We start from the raw sequence: 16636 nt of genomic DNA on the forward strand, positions 1-16636 counted from the left end.
GAAGCCAAAAGTATACGGACTTTTACTACATATTTAATACCTTTACACAGGATGCAGTAGGTACTAGAGATGTTCAACAATGACAACATCACGTGTAGTGGCAGGGATAAAACGCAATAACAGGTCCGCTAGAAAAAAAAACAAACCCCACACCCAGAGTTGTATACAACAATATGTTGTGTTTGAATCAAAAGAACAAAATGACAAAAGACCCAAAAGTCAGTATGCAGACAATAAAGAACATTTGAAATGAGAGGAGGAAGAACCTCAAGCCTATCAATCAGACCACAGCCAACATCTGAATTTGTACACAGAATTCAAAATGAGGATATTTCAGCCCTCAGGGCTTTACCAGAATGTTCCCATCTGCAAATTATGCCATTTACATTTTTCCACTGCGTCTATTGCAACAACGTTCCACACACTGTATTTACAAATGCTACCTTATTCAGGCTAATATAGCAATGGCTCATAGCATGAAAGAAGTGCTGGTGAAAACTTTAGTAAGCTATTGTTACATTTGGTCTATCAATATATAACTGAGTTTATTTTAAAATACATTCATTAAATGCATTTTTTTTTAAAGAAATATAAAACTAGGTATGTAGAAAAAAAATTCAGCATCAAAAATGTGAGATATATGTTTTTGGATAAGTTACAGCTAGCTGGCTAACATCTCCATGTTAGCTGGCTGGCTAATCACCTATTTGATATTATACACAAGCTAGTATCACGGATGAAATTAACCTAGGAAAGTAATTTCATAAATAAACATATGATTTTGCTACAGATCAGCTATCTATACCTTACAGTAGCTACATTGAATAAATTTAGCAAATGCTATTTTGTAACATTATCTGATAAAGTAATTTGAAAATGGCGAGCTAGGTTACCAGCTTAGCCCCAGGTATTTGAATCAATTAGCCAACTGTATTCTTTCAAGTATTTTTTCTACAAAAGCTAGCTTACAGTTCCATGGTGGCAGATAACGCTTGTATTAGCTAACTAGAAAAAAAAAATACAGCTTTGGTGGGATTTGCAGTTTGATATTCCTTTCTGTAATCCTAACACAATGTGTAAATACAGATTCTGCATATTATAACATTCAGGAATTTCTGTATTATTGGCAAAAAAGTTTCAATAATCTGTTTTTTTCTTGTCTTATCTGCATCCAGTTCATACTTACTATTTTCAGACTTTAAGAGGTATTTGATAAAATATCTTAAAAACAATTACTCTTGAAAAACATGCTCCTATAAAACACATTCTGAGAAATTTCAGCTAATAATCCACACTCAGAATATACCAAAGACAGCAAAATACTTTGTCCTGTGAGGTTGAATGCTGGCAGTCTGACCACTCGGCATGTTCTTCAGCAATAAGAGACTCTCATATGTTCAGAACTCTTCAAGCGCCTGCTGTCTGTTTGGAATTAGTCTCCATGGCAACGGACCAGACCGTCTGGCTTCAGCAAAGTAGTGCTGATGAAGTGGTGTATTATGGTAACAGTCATCGGAGAAATAAGGCCCTGAAAATATACAGTACACTTTGCAAGGACCCTCAATGGACTTCCTAAACTATAATTCAAGCTCTGCATACTTCTCACCCAGAGGTGTTTATGCAAGATGAGGAGGACCAACAGTGAACATCGAGGACAGTAATAGTAAATATTTGGTATAAACAGAGTCAGAGGTTTAGGATAATTTTATGGCTTCCCTTTATCCCTTGCCTGTTGTATTTGAGGCCCAAAAAGGTTCAGTGAGAGGAGTTAAACTGCATAAGATAAAAAGTTCTCAGCCTCACCTTGTGACACTTTGATTGGCCACACTGGATGGAGTCTGAAGCCTCTCCTCAATGCTCATCGCCTGAGGATCGAGTCTCCTTCCTGCTGTCTGTCCAGCTCCTGCCTGCTGGTGCTGTTGCCGCTTCTCCTCTTCATCCTCCATCTCCTCGTTACCTGGCTTTTCCTTCCCTCGGCCCTCGCTCTCGTTGTCGCTCTCCTCGCCTAAGATGTCGTCCACCTATTAATTTTTTTTTTGTTAAAAGGAGCTTTGTGAGGACATTTTAATCTTCTGTAACGCCAGCATGAATACACACTGTACATACCACAAATACCCTTTCATTTTTGCATTTTGGCCTACTCTCAAGTGCAAATTGGATTAATTAATTCCTCCACTTCCTCCACTGAATACAAATTAAATCAACATGTCTTTATTTATGTAAGAAACGTCTAATAAATTATACACAGAGCTCCCCAGAATTCTGGGAACCTTTAGTGAAAATAGACAAAAAAAAAGAAAAAAGGCTGAGACAATATCCGTTTATCCTTTCATTCAAAATACATTAAACAAATTCCGATATGAAATACAGGACACCTCAAATTCTACACAAACCCCCCCCCCACAGAATATCTGTAGGAGGAACAGAAAAAGAGATCCCATGTCAACCTCTACATCTGAAGAGACAAAGATTCTGCATGGAAAAATAGTCATTATCTCAAGAAATCATGCATTATTGGGGAGCACTAGCAATAAGGACACTAAACAAAATATCTAACAAAAAAAAAAAGGTAAGAAGCCCCACCCACCACCTGCTGAAACTTTCTTTTCATGAGGGGCAGCCAATCAGAAGAAAGTTGGCTTAAAAGGAGGTGGGGGGTGATGAGCTACACTGGCTTTTTCAGGAAGTGAAAGAATTAAGGGACTGCACCAAGGCCATATAAGACAAATAAAATATATGATAATTTATTATTAACTGTGAACCCCTCAAAAGTAAAATATGGGATAGAAAACGAGCATAACAGGTGTCCTTTAAAAGGTGCCTAAAATTCTGGAGGGCACTCCAACAAGGTACAGATTCACACATTTCAACGTTCACCATTAAATGTCAGATGATGAAAAGCTCTATTAAAGGAGTAATTCCTGCTTTAAGTATTATCAAGAAGAATCACATGCATTAGTCCGTTCAGCTGATCCACTACAGATTCTAATTATACATCTAATTATATCTGGAAAGCACTTTTCCTTTTACAAATAATTGGGTAGTGTGCTGTACTGTAATCTTGGATGGTGATTAAAATTAGGGCCAAGATTAAAGAAGTTGGAATGAGATCTTTGAAGCAGGTACTATTGCATTAGTTTAAAGGGAAAAAACATATAAACTTTTAACTAATACAATGCCAAGTTTCATAAGATTTCAAATATAAATGACAGAGGAGTTAATTTAGCAAAGAGTTGATGAACGACAGACATTTCGGTATCGAATCAGCTCCGCTGACTGTCATCAAAGTGGAGCTAAAAATGACTAATGGGGAAATAGTCAAATATACTGAAGATTTGAATTCATAAAAAAAATTTAGGATTGTAGGTAAGTTTTGTTCCATAAATCAGGTGGACATATATTGTAACAGCAATAAACATACTGTTAGAAGTCAGTAAGGTAGCATTTAACACTTACATGTTGGATAATTATATTGAAAATGGATGGTTTTCATCCACCCAGCACAGATGGAATAACTGAGGTGAGGTAATTAACTCATAACATCAGATTCATACCATGAGGAAACACAACTTAGTCCAATGGAAAATCTTGTCAAATACTGGACGAAAAACTGCCAGCTCATCAATCCTTTACTGTATTAGCTGGTCGTTAATAATGGCGACAGACTAGCCAACTGGCTGCTGTTATAGCAATAGGAATGAATATAGCCACAGCAAATTTCCAGCCTTTGACACATTACATGCATCAAGCTGGGGGCAAGTGGGATTAATGAAGAGGGACCTTTTCTAGGGCTAAAGTCAAGATCACTTCTGGCATCAGGCCATGCTTGCTTTAAAGCACTGTTGTTGGTTATATGAACACCACAGTATGCCTTGATGAAGGCAGAAGGTAAATGTGCCAGAGGTAAGGTTGATGTAAAAATGGAGGACCAAAAATAAACAAACAAAAAAAAAACAAAACAAAAGAAATGTGAGGTCAGGTTGTTCCTCTTGCTCCATTTGCTGAATCAAATTTGAATCAGATTTAACGCCACGGGGCACCAATAAAAAAACAGGATCAGACAAATAAAACACAAAAAGGGTTTTTTTTTGTTGCATGTCTGCCAGGAAGACACAAATTAATATTTATCACCAATTCCCCCTAAAATATTCTCTTCTTGTTCAATTATGGCCACGACTATCTCCAATGAAAGCCAACACTAACAATTGTTTAGTCTCGTCTCTGTGGCAGCTGCTAAGGCTTTAAATGAGGTCTATTTTTCTGTCAGTGCAATCAAAATATGAAGAACAGAGAGAGTAATTAGGGAGAGACAGATATAGGCTGTTTTTCAGAAAGCAGACAGGAACAGTGACTTGAAAAGATATTCGTAAAAACTGGCTTAGGAAAACTATTTTTTCTAAATAAAACGTTTACAGTTATGATAAATGGACATTTAAGCCAATACATTTCGTGTGTATCACTTCTACTACCACAGGGGTCACTGGTGGCCTTGACCCCTGTTATAGTAAAAGGGTTAAGATAATAAGATAAGATAAGATAATCCTTTATTAGTCCCACATTGTGGGAAATTTACAAATTTAACATGGTTCTACGGTGGTCCTATGGAAAGCTTTGCAGATCTTTGTTTACGTGTTGTAGCTGTTTACTGTCAGCAGGGGGCAGTGCCAAAAACCAGTATGTGGGCTACAGTTGCTTGTGCTGTTGGTCCCTCACAGCTGTGGAGAAGAGCCAAGTTATAATATACAAAGTGATGAAGTGAAACTGAGTTTAAAAGCAATGAAAAGCATCCACTGCAGCCATCTGTGCGTCCTGTGCTGTATTTTTGATCTTTGTTGCTTTTCTTGAACTTCTCCCATTTGTGGTAATCTTTGCTGTTGCTCCCTTCCCTTCCACTTTTCAACCAATCAGCATTTGATTATTGCATAAAGCCATTCACACCAAGCTCTGTGCTATTGGGTTTTTGGAAGACTGGATGGGAGCATGTCTGCATAGATTTCAAACTCGCTGTAGGCTCTGTGCAGACAAATACCTCAGCAAACGTCCATAACAGTACCATAGATTAAGTAATAGATGTCCAATGGTCCTGCAACATAAAGTAAAATATGTACCAATGTCTTAAAAAGGCACAGATGTTCAAATACCATAAGATGACTCAGATTTGGTGCTAACTAGCAAACTTTATCTTTCCAAAGACTGCTTTCTAACTGAGAGCCAGCTATACTAGCATGCTACGTCCACTTTCTGAGCGGAGTGCCAACTTATGCACAATAATTACCCCAAAATGTTCAGTAATGTGATAGGTAAGACCTCTTGTAATTATAACACATCACCATGGAGTTGCTAAAAAAGCAGGGGTCTATGACATGCTTATTATTACTAGTATTAGTTGTGATGGTGTGTTGTGCTGTCAGTGGTACACCTCAGCCTCTGGCTCTCAAATGTTGCCAGATCACGGTAAATGAAACCACTCCAAAGTGAACACACACTGAAGTTTACACACTGCTCATACTGACATCCAAAATAGGGTTGAGTGATCTTACTAGTTCAACCATCCCATCATTACCCTTTAAGGTTACCAGTAACTGATGCCATTTTTTGCTGGGATGGGTAGGAAGATGGTGTTAATATTTTACCAGTGTCACAAACAGCAATGAATGACTTGTCCTAAAATAATCAGTAATTATGGTAATTATATAAATATAAATTAGGCACATCATTGTGACAGTCTTAGGTTGTAGCGAGGTGAGATTTTTGTACAGTAAAAGTGGAGACTTCCCTCACTTTCTTACTGCTGTCATCATAGGTAGCACTAAATCCAAAATGGTCCCACATAGCAGACCGAAACGATGCTGCTACTGATGGATCCTCTAACTCTGGGCTTCCTTTGTCTTTATCACTTGCCAGTTCCATGGCCTGGCTGCTGCACTACACTCTTTACCCTTCTGCCCCCTCATTGGGTTACTGGTGCAAGCCTGGTGCAAGCCTTACACCAAGCGAACCGAAACGGGACGGATTTTTTTCATGAACTGTTCCATCCCTAATATATGTATTTATATCTGCATCAGAGCACTTCCTGTCTGCTGCTTCTGAATAGAATGGAGCTGCTGTACAGAAAGCACCATCTGTTTCTGATAACTTCTTTTCAAAACCAATGTTTTTTTCTTTTTATTCTATCAGGTAGGATTCTTACAAGCTTGGTAGAAATGGAAGAATTAACAATCCCCACAAACAGCGAGGCAAACTTCCCACAGATTTTTTTTTTTTGGATATAATCCAAGGCCAAGCAAAGAGCCCACCGTGAAACTTTTCAAACGCCCCCTCAAAGCTTGTTTAGAGGCATGCTTTTGGTCTCATCACTGCAAGCTTGAAGTAGTGAGTGAATACGTTTAGTGGAAGTGTGATTTCAGGGAACAGAATCTATTTGTGGATAAATGTCTCAGTTGCTAAACTATTGTGTTAGGCATCATTTGTAAACACCCCAAAGTCGACTGATGATAAATCTGTTGGGAGGGAGATGGTGGAGATGTAGAGGAAAACAGACTAAAAACACACGAACGTGTTGATTATCACCCAATAGTAGGATGTAAACAAGAGCGCATGGGGGCATGGGTCTATAGAACAGAAGATGTTGAGGTTATTTAAAAAGCGCCATTGCACATTTTTTAATATGTAAACTCAGGGCCATCTAAAAGTGTCAGCTTTTGTTTGTAATTTCAGGCGAGTAGACGGCTTATTTAGAAAAGAAAAAAAGAAAAAAAAAAGAAAAATAAGGAAAACAAAATGTAGGAGATGGTGTGAAAAAGAACATTAAAGATAAAAAGGTACAAAAGCATATTTAAAAGGACAAAAACAACAGAACAATGGCAGCTGTTACTCAAGATTACAGCTTGTGCACATTAAGATACATAAATCATTAAGAATTAAGCAGCATTGTTCTGAAAGACACAACATGTTATTTATACAACACAAATGATTAAAGTGGTTTTAAAAAACAGTTTTAGTCTCCTTGATTACTAATGATGGCCATCAGCCACCTCTTAATTTATATTCCTGCTTTGAATCTGTGTAGAGCGTTCAGTGTTCTGAGCTGTATCGGCGTCACACAGCAATTATACCACGAAAGTACAAATCAGAATCATGTTCAAGTAACAAAAGTTACTTTTACTGGAATTACAGCTCAGAAGAAAAAGTCAGAACCAACTCATCAAGAGCCCCAACAAAGCTTTCTGACTGGGAGATGCTCTGAGAGAGACAGAGAGAGTCGTGCCTCTCGCTCACACAGATCCTAAAATCTTACTTCTCAACTCTAAGATTCATATACTGCAAAAGAAGTTGGCAGTCAATTATGATTAAACAAAAGTCAGCAATTAGGAGTAGCCTTCACTGGGGGAGCAGTGAACAGATGTTGCCCAGGGGAATGAGTATTAGCTGAGCTGAGGCCAGCTCAAAGAAAATTAGCAGCTATTAAGCAGAGCTTTGATCAAGTTCCTGCTCTGACATCGTACTCTGCACAGAACAGCTTTTATACCTCTCACCAGGTTGGGCTCTTACAGTCCGGTGATGTCATTTTATCAAGGTTTTTCTTGCCATATGACGGCATTTAAACAAAGGATTTTTAAACCATCAATGACAAAGTAGTTATATGAATAATACCCCCACATTTTAAAATCCGGACATGGATGGATGTTTGTTCATAGTCTCAAGAAATACATCATCCTCGTCTACCTATGGAGCTACCTAATGGTTTAAAAATGCAAGGTGTGAAGTGAATACAAATTTGAGTTTTTTATTACAAATATGGATTTATTTGAAAATGACAAGTAGGACAAAAAAATTGGGGTTGTTAGTGTTCAATTGATGATGAAAACAATACCATAAAAAACAGAAAGCTTAACCTTTGAGATGCAACATGAATAATCATGCCATTCAGATCAAAATCAGATCAAATGTTTGCCTTTTGTAAAGATCGAACTACAAGTCAACTACTATGTACATCCCGTGCATGTTCTGGCCCATCACAATTAACCTTTTCTCTTCTGTCAACACCACATTATTAACCAGCATTATTACAAAATAGATTTTTCTAGCTATATTTTAATAAATTAAGAAGTGTGGAAAATCTATTTTTACCCATGCTTGGTGAACAGTTCTACATGACTGCAGCAAGGATGGCAGACTTACAACTGCTCTGTATAAAAACAAAGCTTTATTAAAGCACTTTTAGTATCATTACAGACTTTTTCAGTGGTTGTTTTGTTCCTTTTTAATGGTGAAGGAATAAGTGAGGCTGCTGAAATGGCCTTCTTGACGTTTGTAAATGTTACTGAACCTTTTGTCTAAAATACCAGCTGCAATGAGATCAGGAACATAAAGAAACAAGAGCAGATGGCTGCGTTTCAACAGCCGGGTTACCGTATCAATTAACTGCAGACGGAAAAATATGCTGCAAGAAACTCTTGCTAACTAGTTAGCCTTTTCATCAAAGAGTAGGGACTAAATTCAGGTTACAAGCATCATTGCCAGGTGATCTAGAATCATCTGTATATTGTAAAGGGTTTCTATTAGTGCTTTTCATGGCATAGCAGGTTTAAGTTACCTCCTGTGCAGACCAACAAACTGGATTTGTTTTTTCTAGACAAAAGTAACTCTTACATTTTCTAATGTGGCTTACTAGCTACTGTTCCAGTGAACGGTTTTCACACACGTAACAGCTTGAACAAAAAACCTTAGAAAGAATGTAAAAATTGACTGAAGAAGGAAAATGTTACAGCTTAATACAATTTTACCCATCTAGCTGATATTGCACATCCACTTTTGAAGGTGGGCTAAATTATTTGCTTGCTCTTCCTGTCACATAAAGTGCAACTAGTGCAACTTTTGGGCCCCTCGTCCCCACCTGCTAGCTTCTCCATTGCAAAGTACTGTACTTTTTAGGTACTAAATCATCACTGGAGATATGTGACTTACTCTCAGACATGCCTGGGCTTGTATCGCTGTTGTGCACACTAAGGAATGTCAAGGCATGACGTTGCTGTATCAATGAAATCGCAAAACTACCTTTTTTATATTGCGTAATAATTCATATGGGTATCATCACAGATGACATGATATGACACAGCGTTAATGGGCAGAAAAATTCACAAGAGGAGATAAACTAGTATCTCTACTAAAGATTATTTGGATTTTAAGACTGATGTGGATATTTGGTGATTTAAAAATATTGCGATATTATTGGTTGGGCTCTAATCACTACAAACTCTAATTTAAAGTCAAGCCAACAAACAAATTGACTGTTTTCTCTTGTTTGATGATGGATCATTACAGCTGTTCCACACAATTTAATTAAATAAATTAAATTTAAAACAAACCTTTAGTGCTACGTGAACTAGTACATTAAATTGAACTGAATCAACACAATCCCAACAAATTCTCTGGCCAAAGTGCAGCTGGTACATCCTTCAGAGCCTAGCTATGAAAATAACTTTCTCAAAGTTTTGGTGGAGGACTGGTTCGCCTACCTTTCAAGGAAAAAGATCAGTGCCTCAGTATATTAAGGTACCTCAGAGGAGACAACAGCATGCCTGCAAGACATACTCAGCACTACAATATGCGAGGTAGGAATCCAGAGTGGGAGCTCAACATGTTTCTGTGCAGCCAATCAGCAATCATTGTTCTCACCAATTTCTGTTTGTGCTGGGTTATTGTACAAGGAGCTCATGCGTTCAGAGTGAGGGCAGCTCACGGAGAACTGTTCATAGCAAAGACCCAATGAAGAGGGATTACATAAGCTACTGTGACTTCATCTGTGAAAGGTAGTCAGAGGTGGTAATAGAGCCGGCAGCTGATTGCTGAATGGAGTAAGAGTGTTGACGGCTCATTCAAAGTAGGGCAGAGGAAGATGAGGGCTTTGTGTTGGGAAAGAAAGTGTTCGCTGGAGACCATCAGGAAAAGAAATGAATGGAAATGAAAACGAGAAGTTGATGTGAAGATATTGTGCTCGCTAGCTATTCAAACCAAAAAAGAAAGAAACGTTAAATAAGGAAAAATGCATTGAGACCGGTGAATCAGGAGTACAAAGACCTCCAACGCTAATCTACTCATACCTGCAGCTCTTCATTAGCTCAGGGTCACAAACCCGGCATTCATTGTTCTGAGTCAAGGGCATTCCCACCTCTGCCTGCTTCTCATAAATAAAGGAAAGCTGAAGTGCTCGAATGTAAAAGATGCAGCAGTCTTTTGAGAACGAATATTCTTAGAGGCTCTGTGAACAGGAAGACGCTGGCTTCTTTTTACCATTATCCAGAAAAGATATGCTACACTGCAGCTGAGGTTAGTCAAGGGGGAGTTATATAAGGCTAAACTGAAAACATTTCTTCAGAGACATCAGATTTCAGTGTTGATATCAATGATGTACTTTTTAAAACCTCCGAAGAAAAAAAAATCCTACCAAATTGTTCATAAAGAAATAGAAACTTTTTTTTTTTTTTTTTAACTTGAGCCAAAAGTGGACATCTTGGACATCAGACTGCCAAGGACTGGTGTAAATGGGAACCAGACCAGAGGGAATATTCATCCTGCTTAAGATTTAGGGCTGGAAGATGGACTGGCATGACTGGGAGTGCTAATTTGCTGGTTGTCTTGGCATGATTCCTGACTGCAACTTTGATCTGTTTTGACAGTCTAATATCTTGTAACTAGATTCTTTGTAAACTGTAGTTGTGAAACTACAGCAGTTTAGCATTGTCTTGTTGGAATATACAAAAAAAACCCCATCATCTAGATGTGAGCATATGTTGTTCAAAGACCTGTCTATGCCTTTCAGCATTGCTGGTGCCTTTCCAGATGTGCAATCCTCCAATTCCAAATATGCTAATGCACCCTCATCCCATCAGAGATGTGGTACTGATAACAAGCTGGACGATCACTCGCCTTTTTAATCCAGGGGATGCGACGTTGATACTTTCCAAAACGAATTTCAAATTCTGATTTGTCTGACCATCTGTATTTTAGGCCACCCTGAAATAATTGAATTAAATGTGATGATTTGCTGGTCCTTTCTTAACTGAAAGGCAAATCTGATACCAAGGCAAATCTCTCTGGGTTTTCAGATGTTGTCTGAATATGTCAACGCTAATGTGCATTTTCAATTATTTTCTGACATGTTATTGACCAAGCAATTAAAGCTGACTGTAATAATTATGGTAGACCAAAGAGAGATCAATCAGAAAGCTAAAAGAATTTCACCATGATATATGAAACACGGCAGCATGGTGACATGGTGGTTAGCACTGCTGCCTCACAACTAGAAGGACATCTAGAGAGTCTGGGTTTGAATCCACCTGTGTGGAGTTTGCATGTTCTTCCTGTGTCTGCGTGAGTTTCCTCCGGGTACTCCGGCTTCCTCCCTCCCACAGTCCAAAGACTGTTGGTGCTTCTAAATTGGCTGGCGACCTGTACAGGGTGTACCCTGCTGCTCGCCCCATGACATCTAGGATACAGGAAGAGGATGGCTGGATATATGGAATAATTGTTTAAAGTAATAAATAAAGTAGATAATGACATCACAGAAACTGTCCAATACATTTACTAATTGCCAGTCCATCTGATCAGTCATTCCAGCTTTTATTTGCTCTTTTAGGAAAGGCATCTTTGCACCAGACAAAATTAATCCAACTGAAAACACTCCATGTGTTCTGGTCCCAAACACGTTAATGCTGTGAGAACACACATTCAACCATTCAAACCCAAAAGCCCCATCTGCTAATACCAAACCTACGTAATGTTCAGCCTTCCATGTCTGAGCTTCGATCGCAATTATCACTCTTGTACTTCTACATTCTCCAGCCTTCATGTCTCGTTAGTGCTCGGGCCTTTGTGTTGATGTAATCTGAGAACTGACAACTTGACACGTAACAGTCATCAAACTACAGCAGCCTGATCACCAAGAAGAGCTTTGAACAGGGTTAAAAGTAAACTTGAGACTTTACTGCAAAGAAGAGAAAAATAATAAATGGGGCTTTTAAATCAACAGAAACCCTATTATTAGCCAAATTAAATCTAGCAGATTGAGAGTCTTTATGTACTATATGTGGAAGCACTGTTGGGGCTGCTACACTATTCACATTGAAACTTTAATTACAGGTCTAACCCTGCTCCCAGAAAGCAACAGAGGCTTTCATATACCTAATTCTGTATGTCTCTTTGGCACATATTAGCTGTGGCAGGGTGCAACACATACCAAATGACTCTGCTGGCAGGTGACTGGGCTAAAATACTCTCCCCTGGGAGACCATCCAAATGGATAAAACAGGTGTTATTATGGTTGGCTGTAGGGGCTCAGATTTTTTTTTTTTTAATGAGAAAGACAGATACTAATGGTCTACTGTGTTCTTCTGTATTTATTCTAGCAAAAACAACAAAACGCCCAATGACCTCCATAATCCTTGTACGTCGTGCACAAACTTGTCTTCCTGAGAAATCCCAAAGATTATATCTGACCACGATCAATACCTGCAGGTGAAAAGAGTGAGTGATGAATGTGCAACATCTCTTATGATCCCAGGCTTAATGAGCCATGTCCATGAGGGAGCATGTCACTCCAACCTGAAGCAGAGTCTAAATCCTCACCTGACTCTATAATAATCACATGCTTGTTGTTCACTCTTGCAGCCTGAACTCCTCTCGATAAAATTTTTATGTTGTCTCTTAAGCTCAGAGCAATGACTTCAAGCAATGCAGATTGGAGCAAATTTATTATTCTTCAAGCAGGAAGGAAGGAAGGGAAAAAGGAAGGAAGGAAGGAAGGAAAGACCGAAAGAAAGTGATGTCTGAATAACTAAGAAAGGATGAGTATTTTGTGGTTAAAGCCAATCTAGGCATGATTACAAATTAATAAATCCATCTTACCAACTAGATACCACCAGAATGAAGGTGTTAGAATTAAGTTATAATCCTAGAGCAGATGACTCCATACAGTCTTGTTGGGCCATAATTTTAAGGGCTCCTGAGTTTCCCTCTGGCCGAAATGGAGTGGATTCAATCCTTTGTAAAACCCAATTAAAAGTTTCCAAAAAGAAAAAAAACAAAACAAAAATAAATGGGGAAGAGCAGGATCCACTGCAGGCCGTTTATTAGTCATAAAGGTTCAACAAAACACAAACACCAAAAAACTCCCTCGGGGCATATGCTGTGAAGCATGGAGAGGAAAAGAAGAAAGATGAAAAGGAAAGACAGGGACAGATGTAGAGACAGGAGGAAAAGAGAGAGAGAAAGCCAGATGTTTCATCTGTCTATATAAGAAACCAAAAAGCTAACTCCTCCCTTTCCTTTGACCCTTTTTGACCCTTGTTAATTTGCATACTGTTTCCTTTTGAAACCTGATCACCAAACTGACCAACTGCTTTCTGAAATGTATTAAAAATACACATTTGTCCCTAAGTAACCCTTACTTTATGACAAATCTGACAGGTGTAATCATTAATGGGGTAATCTCCAGGCTAAAGACATTTGTCACATTTAGACAGCTCCCTGCTAATTAAATCTATCCCCCTAGTATTTGATATTATCCAAACATTTCAAAAGGTATACAGGCATTGAGTGAGGTATAACATAATATAATTTGATGTAATATGAATATGATATGTATATATATTAGGGGTGGGACTTTAACACGTTAATTTCGATTAATTAATTAGGGGGAAATTAACTAATTACAAATTTTAACGCATTTTAATCGCACTTTGCACCGGAACATTTCTCAGTGCACGAGTTCCAGGCATACAGATTATATCGAAGCACGATGTCAAAAATTCAGCGGCCGCATCTTTCGAAGGACCCGGCCCACGTCCTTCGCAGCCCACGAAGACCGCAAAGGCCGGAAGTGAGCGGCTAGCCTTCATATCAGCATCGCCTGCCCTCACCTCTGCGTAGCTCATGTCGCCTTGCAACCGTGAATGTGAAGCACAGCTGTGTAACAGCAGCTGGTTAAACGGAGAACAAACTTTTTCTCCTTTTTGTGGTTTAATTTTAAGTCTTTAATTCAAAATAAGCTGTTAAAACAAGCATAACACATTGAGCAAATGATTAATTTCCAACTATATTAAGTGAGACATTAATGTTGAATAAAACTATCCATTTATGATGCTTAACTTTAATTTCAGGAGTTTGCTTATCACAGGAGCACTTCTGCCCTTTGTTGGTCTGTGTAGTAGACTGGTGGGAAAATAAACAAAATTTTGAAGTATAACCTTATGTACATTGATTCATTCATCAACCAAACTTAAATTAATATTTATCATGTTAAATATTTAAATGAGATTAAAATGCAATTAATTTCCATTAATTACAAAGCTCCTAATTAATTAGATTAATTTTTTAATCGAGTCCCACCCCTAATATAAATTAATATAAAGCCTCATGCAGAGTACAAATGTAAGTATGACAGGCCTCAGCCTTAAACTACTAGCCTTAAGCATATAGTAACATCATTCCAGTGTATATATGATCACTACTACAACTAACAAATGATGCTGTGATGCTATAAATGAATACTATAACTACTACTACCATAATAAAAAAAAATCCCGGTCTGACTAATAATGTCCAACATGTGCCACATAATAACATTACTGAGACCAACAGACAAAGTGTATTCCAGCCAATTCCAGTCATAATGCAGCCATCAAGGGGACAGCAATATCAAAGAAAGGTCATCCAGTTGGTACACCATTATTTGCCGGGCTGCTCTGCACATGTTACTCCAGTTAAACTGACACACACCACTGTTACCACTGGTGGCATTTAAATGTGAGGCTGTCTGACCAACTAAAATGTGTACCTTACTTGAGCCAATTAAATCTGGTTCTTTCCCTCTGCCCCTGAAGATCTACAGTGTTTAAGAATGTCACAGACTGGCCTTTAGCAAAGGCAGATCGAGGAGGATGACATTTGAAATACAGCACATCTACAAAAGGATCCTTCACCCGATTCAACTTCTTTACCTCTTTTCAGAGCAAAACACATTGAACAAGGGTTTAAGTTGCACTAGAAAGAAGCAAACAGTGCTGCCTTCCTGCTCTACTAGCCAGACTAAACCCACTATAAACTCTGGCAGAGATAGGAATCTAATATAAAAGGCTCATCAACTTACCTTTATTCAGCTATAAACCAACGTTTCTAAGCAGCTGCCTCTGTCATACTCTATGTGTGTGAATATATTATTTATGGAAATAATAAAGATGACACAGGCACTATCTAGGGGGCAGTTGGATAATCATCTATTAATAGGAGAATATGTAAAGTGTACAGTACTATGATGTGTTTATATTTCACCCAGTTTCACCCTCTGCTTATTCCTCAGCATTTTACAGCAGTCATATTAGCACAGACATCATTCAGTGAATTGATTTTTTTGGTCAGTGAGTAGTATAATTTATCTTTTAATATTTACACATTAGCCATAAACAATTTTAGAGGCATTTTTTTTTAAATCAATATGAGTATAAAACTGATTTAACTACATAGCCTAGCTTAGCCGTACGCTGGTAGCAATACTGTATGTCAGCATCGTGTATCTCTGTGGTTTTACATGAATGTTTTTAGCTATGTTTTGTATGTTGGGTTACTTACAGATATCATTAATTAAGAAAAAAAAATGGCAACTGTATCTGTGTCAGTGACACCTGTCTCCATCCAGGCGTGATATGTTGTAAACATTGTAATTCTGTACACCCAGTGTATTGCAATAGCCCGGTAAGCTAACTTTGAGTGCCTCTAGTGTTTGGTAGAGCAGCTACAAATATGCACCTTAAAATTTCTTGTTGCATTATCAAATCATCCCAACTCAGTGATGAACTTCACTCAGCTTTGTCCTAAGGACTCTAAATGTCACATCTGCACAATAAATGTAGCCGATGTTTTAGGAACAATGCTTGGACTGAGTTCTGCTACATCAGCAAGAGGTTGGCCTTAAATCAAGACTGAAAATTAATGCTAGGTCCATGCTGTAATGCCAAATTTTTATTGCACAATGATATATATATATATATATATATATATATATATATATTACAAAAAAGAAAAAGCATGGTTTATTCACTGTTAAAAAAGAATGAGAGGTACTAAATAAAAATGCATGAGCAGGGCTGCCATAAAGACCTTTAGTAATTTGGGCAAAGTGGCCATTTAAAATGGCTGTGAGACAATTTATGGACCTACAGTAATCTGATCACTGTGTCAGTGATCACTGTGTCAGTGATCAGATTAGGAACTGTACGACAGCTCAACTCTGGTTGCAAGAGGTTGCTGGTAACTGCTAGGTGAAATAGGCTAGAATGAGGTATACGGTGCTGCACCAATAACCTCTTTGTGATTGCTTTGGTTGCTAGCAGGTTGCCACAGTCGCCCATAGTTTGCATGGAAGAATCTTGTGAGCTGTTGGCAAACACTCGCCAACAGCTCACAAACTGTGACACAAACAGAAACAAACGCTGTTCCCCTGCAAAGTAAAAGAAGACATTCGTTGCTAAATCCCGTTTATAACCTCTAGTGGGTCTCTGTGTGCACCTCTAACAACTTAAGGTAAACTGTCCTTTGCACTCTCACATTTTTATGGGCCAGTATTTATGCTGAAATGTAG

The 16636-nt window shown here is 38.2% G+C and overlaps 1 protein-coding gene across 2 annotated transcripts in view; it reads right to left on the bottom strand.

Moving 5' to 3' along the window:
• ctdp1 (CTD (carboxy-terminal domain, RNA polymerase II, polypeptide A) phosphatase, subunit 1) overlaps positions 1-16636 on the bottom strand; it is a 73263-nt gene that overhangs the window by 35118 nt on the left and 21509 nt on the right. For both annotated transcript variants that reach the window (XM_030740360.1, XM_030740359.1), the window contains exon 12: positions 1804-2021. In XM_030740360.1, the coding sequence (XP_030596220.1) occupies positions 1804-2021 (218 nt within the window). The remainder of the gene's footprint in view (positions 1-1803; positions 2022-16636) is intronic.

Source organism: Archocentrus centrarchus, chromosome 11 (genome assembly GCF_007364275.1).
Source record: "Archocentrus centrarchus isolate MPI-CPG fArcCen1 chromosome 11, fArcCen1, whole genome shotgun sequence".
Taxonomy (NCBI): domain Eukaryota; kingdom Metazoa; phylum Chordata; class Actinopteri; order Cichliformes; family Cichlidae; genus Archocentrus; species Archocentrus centrarchus.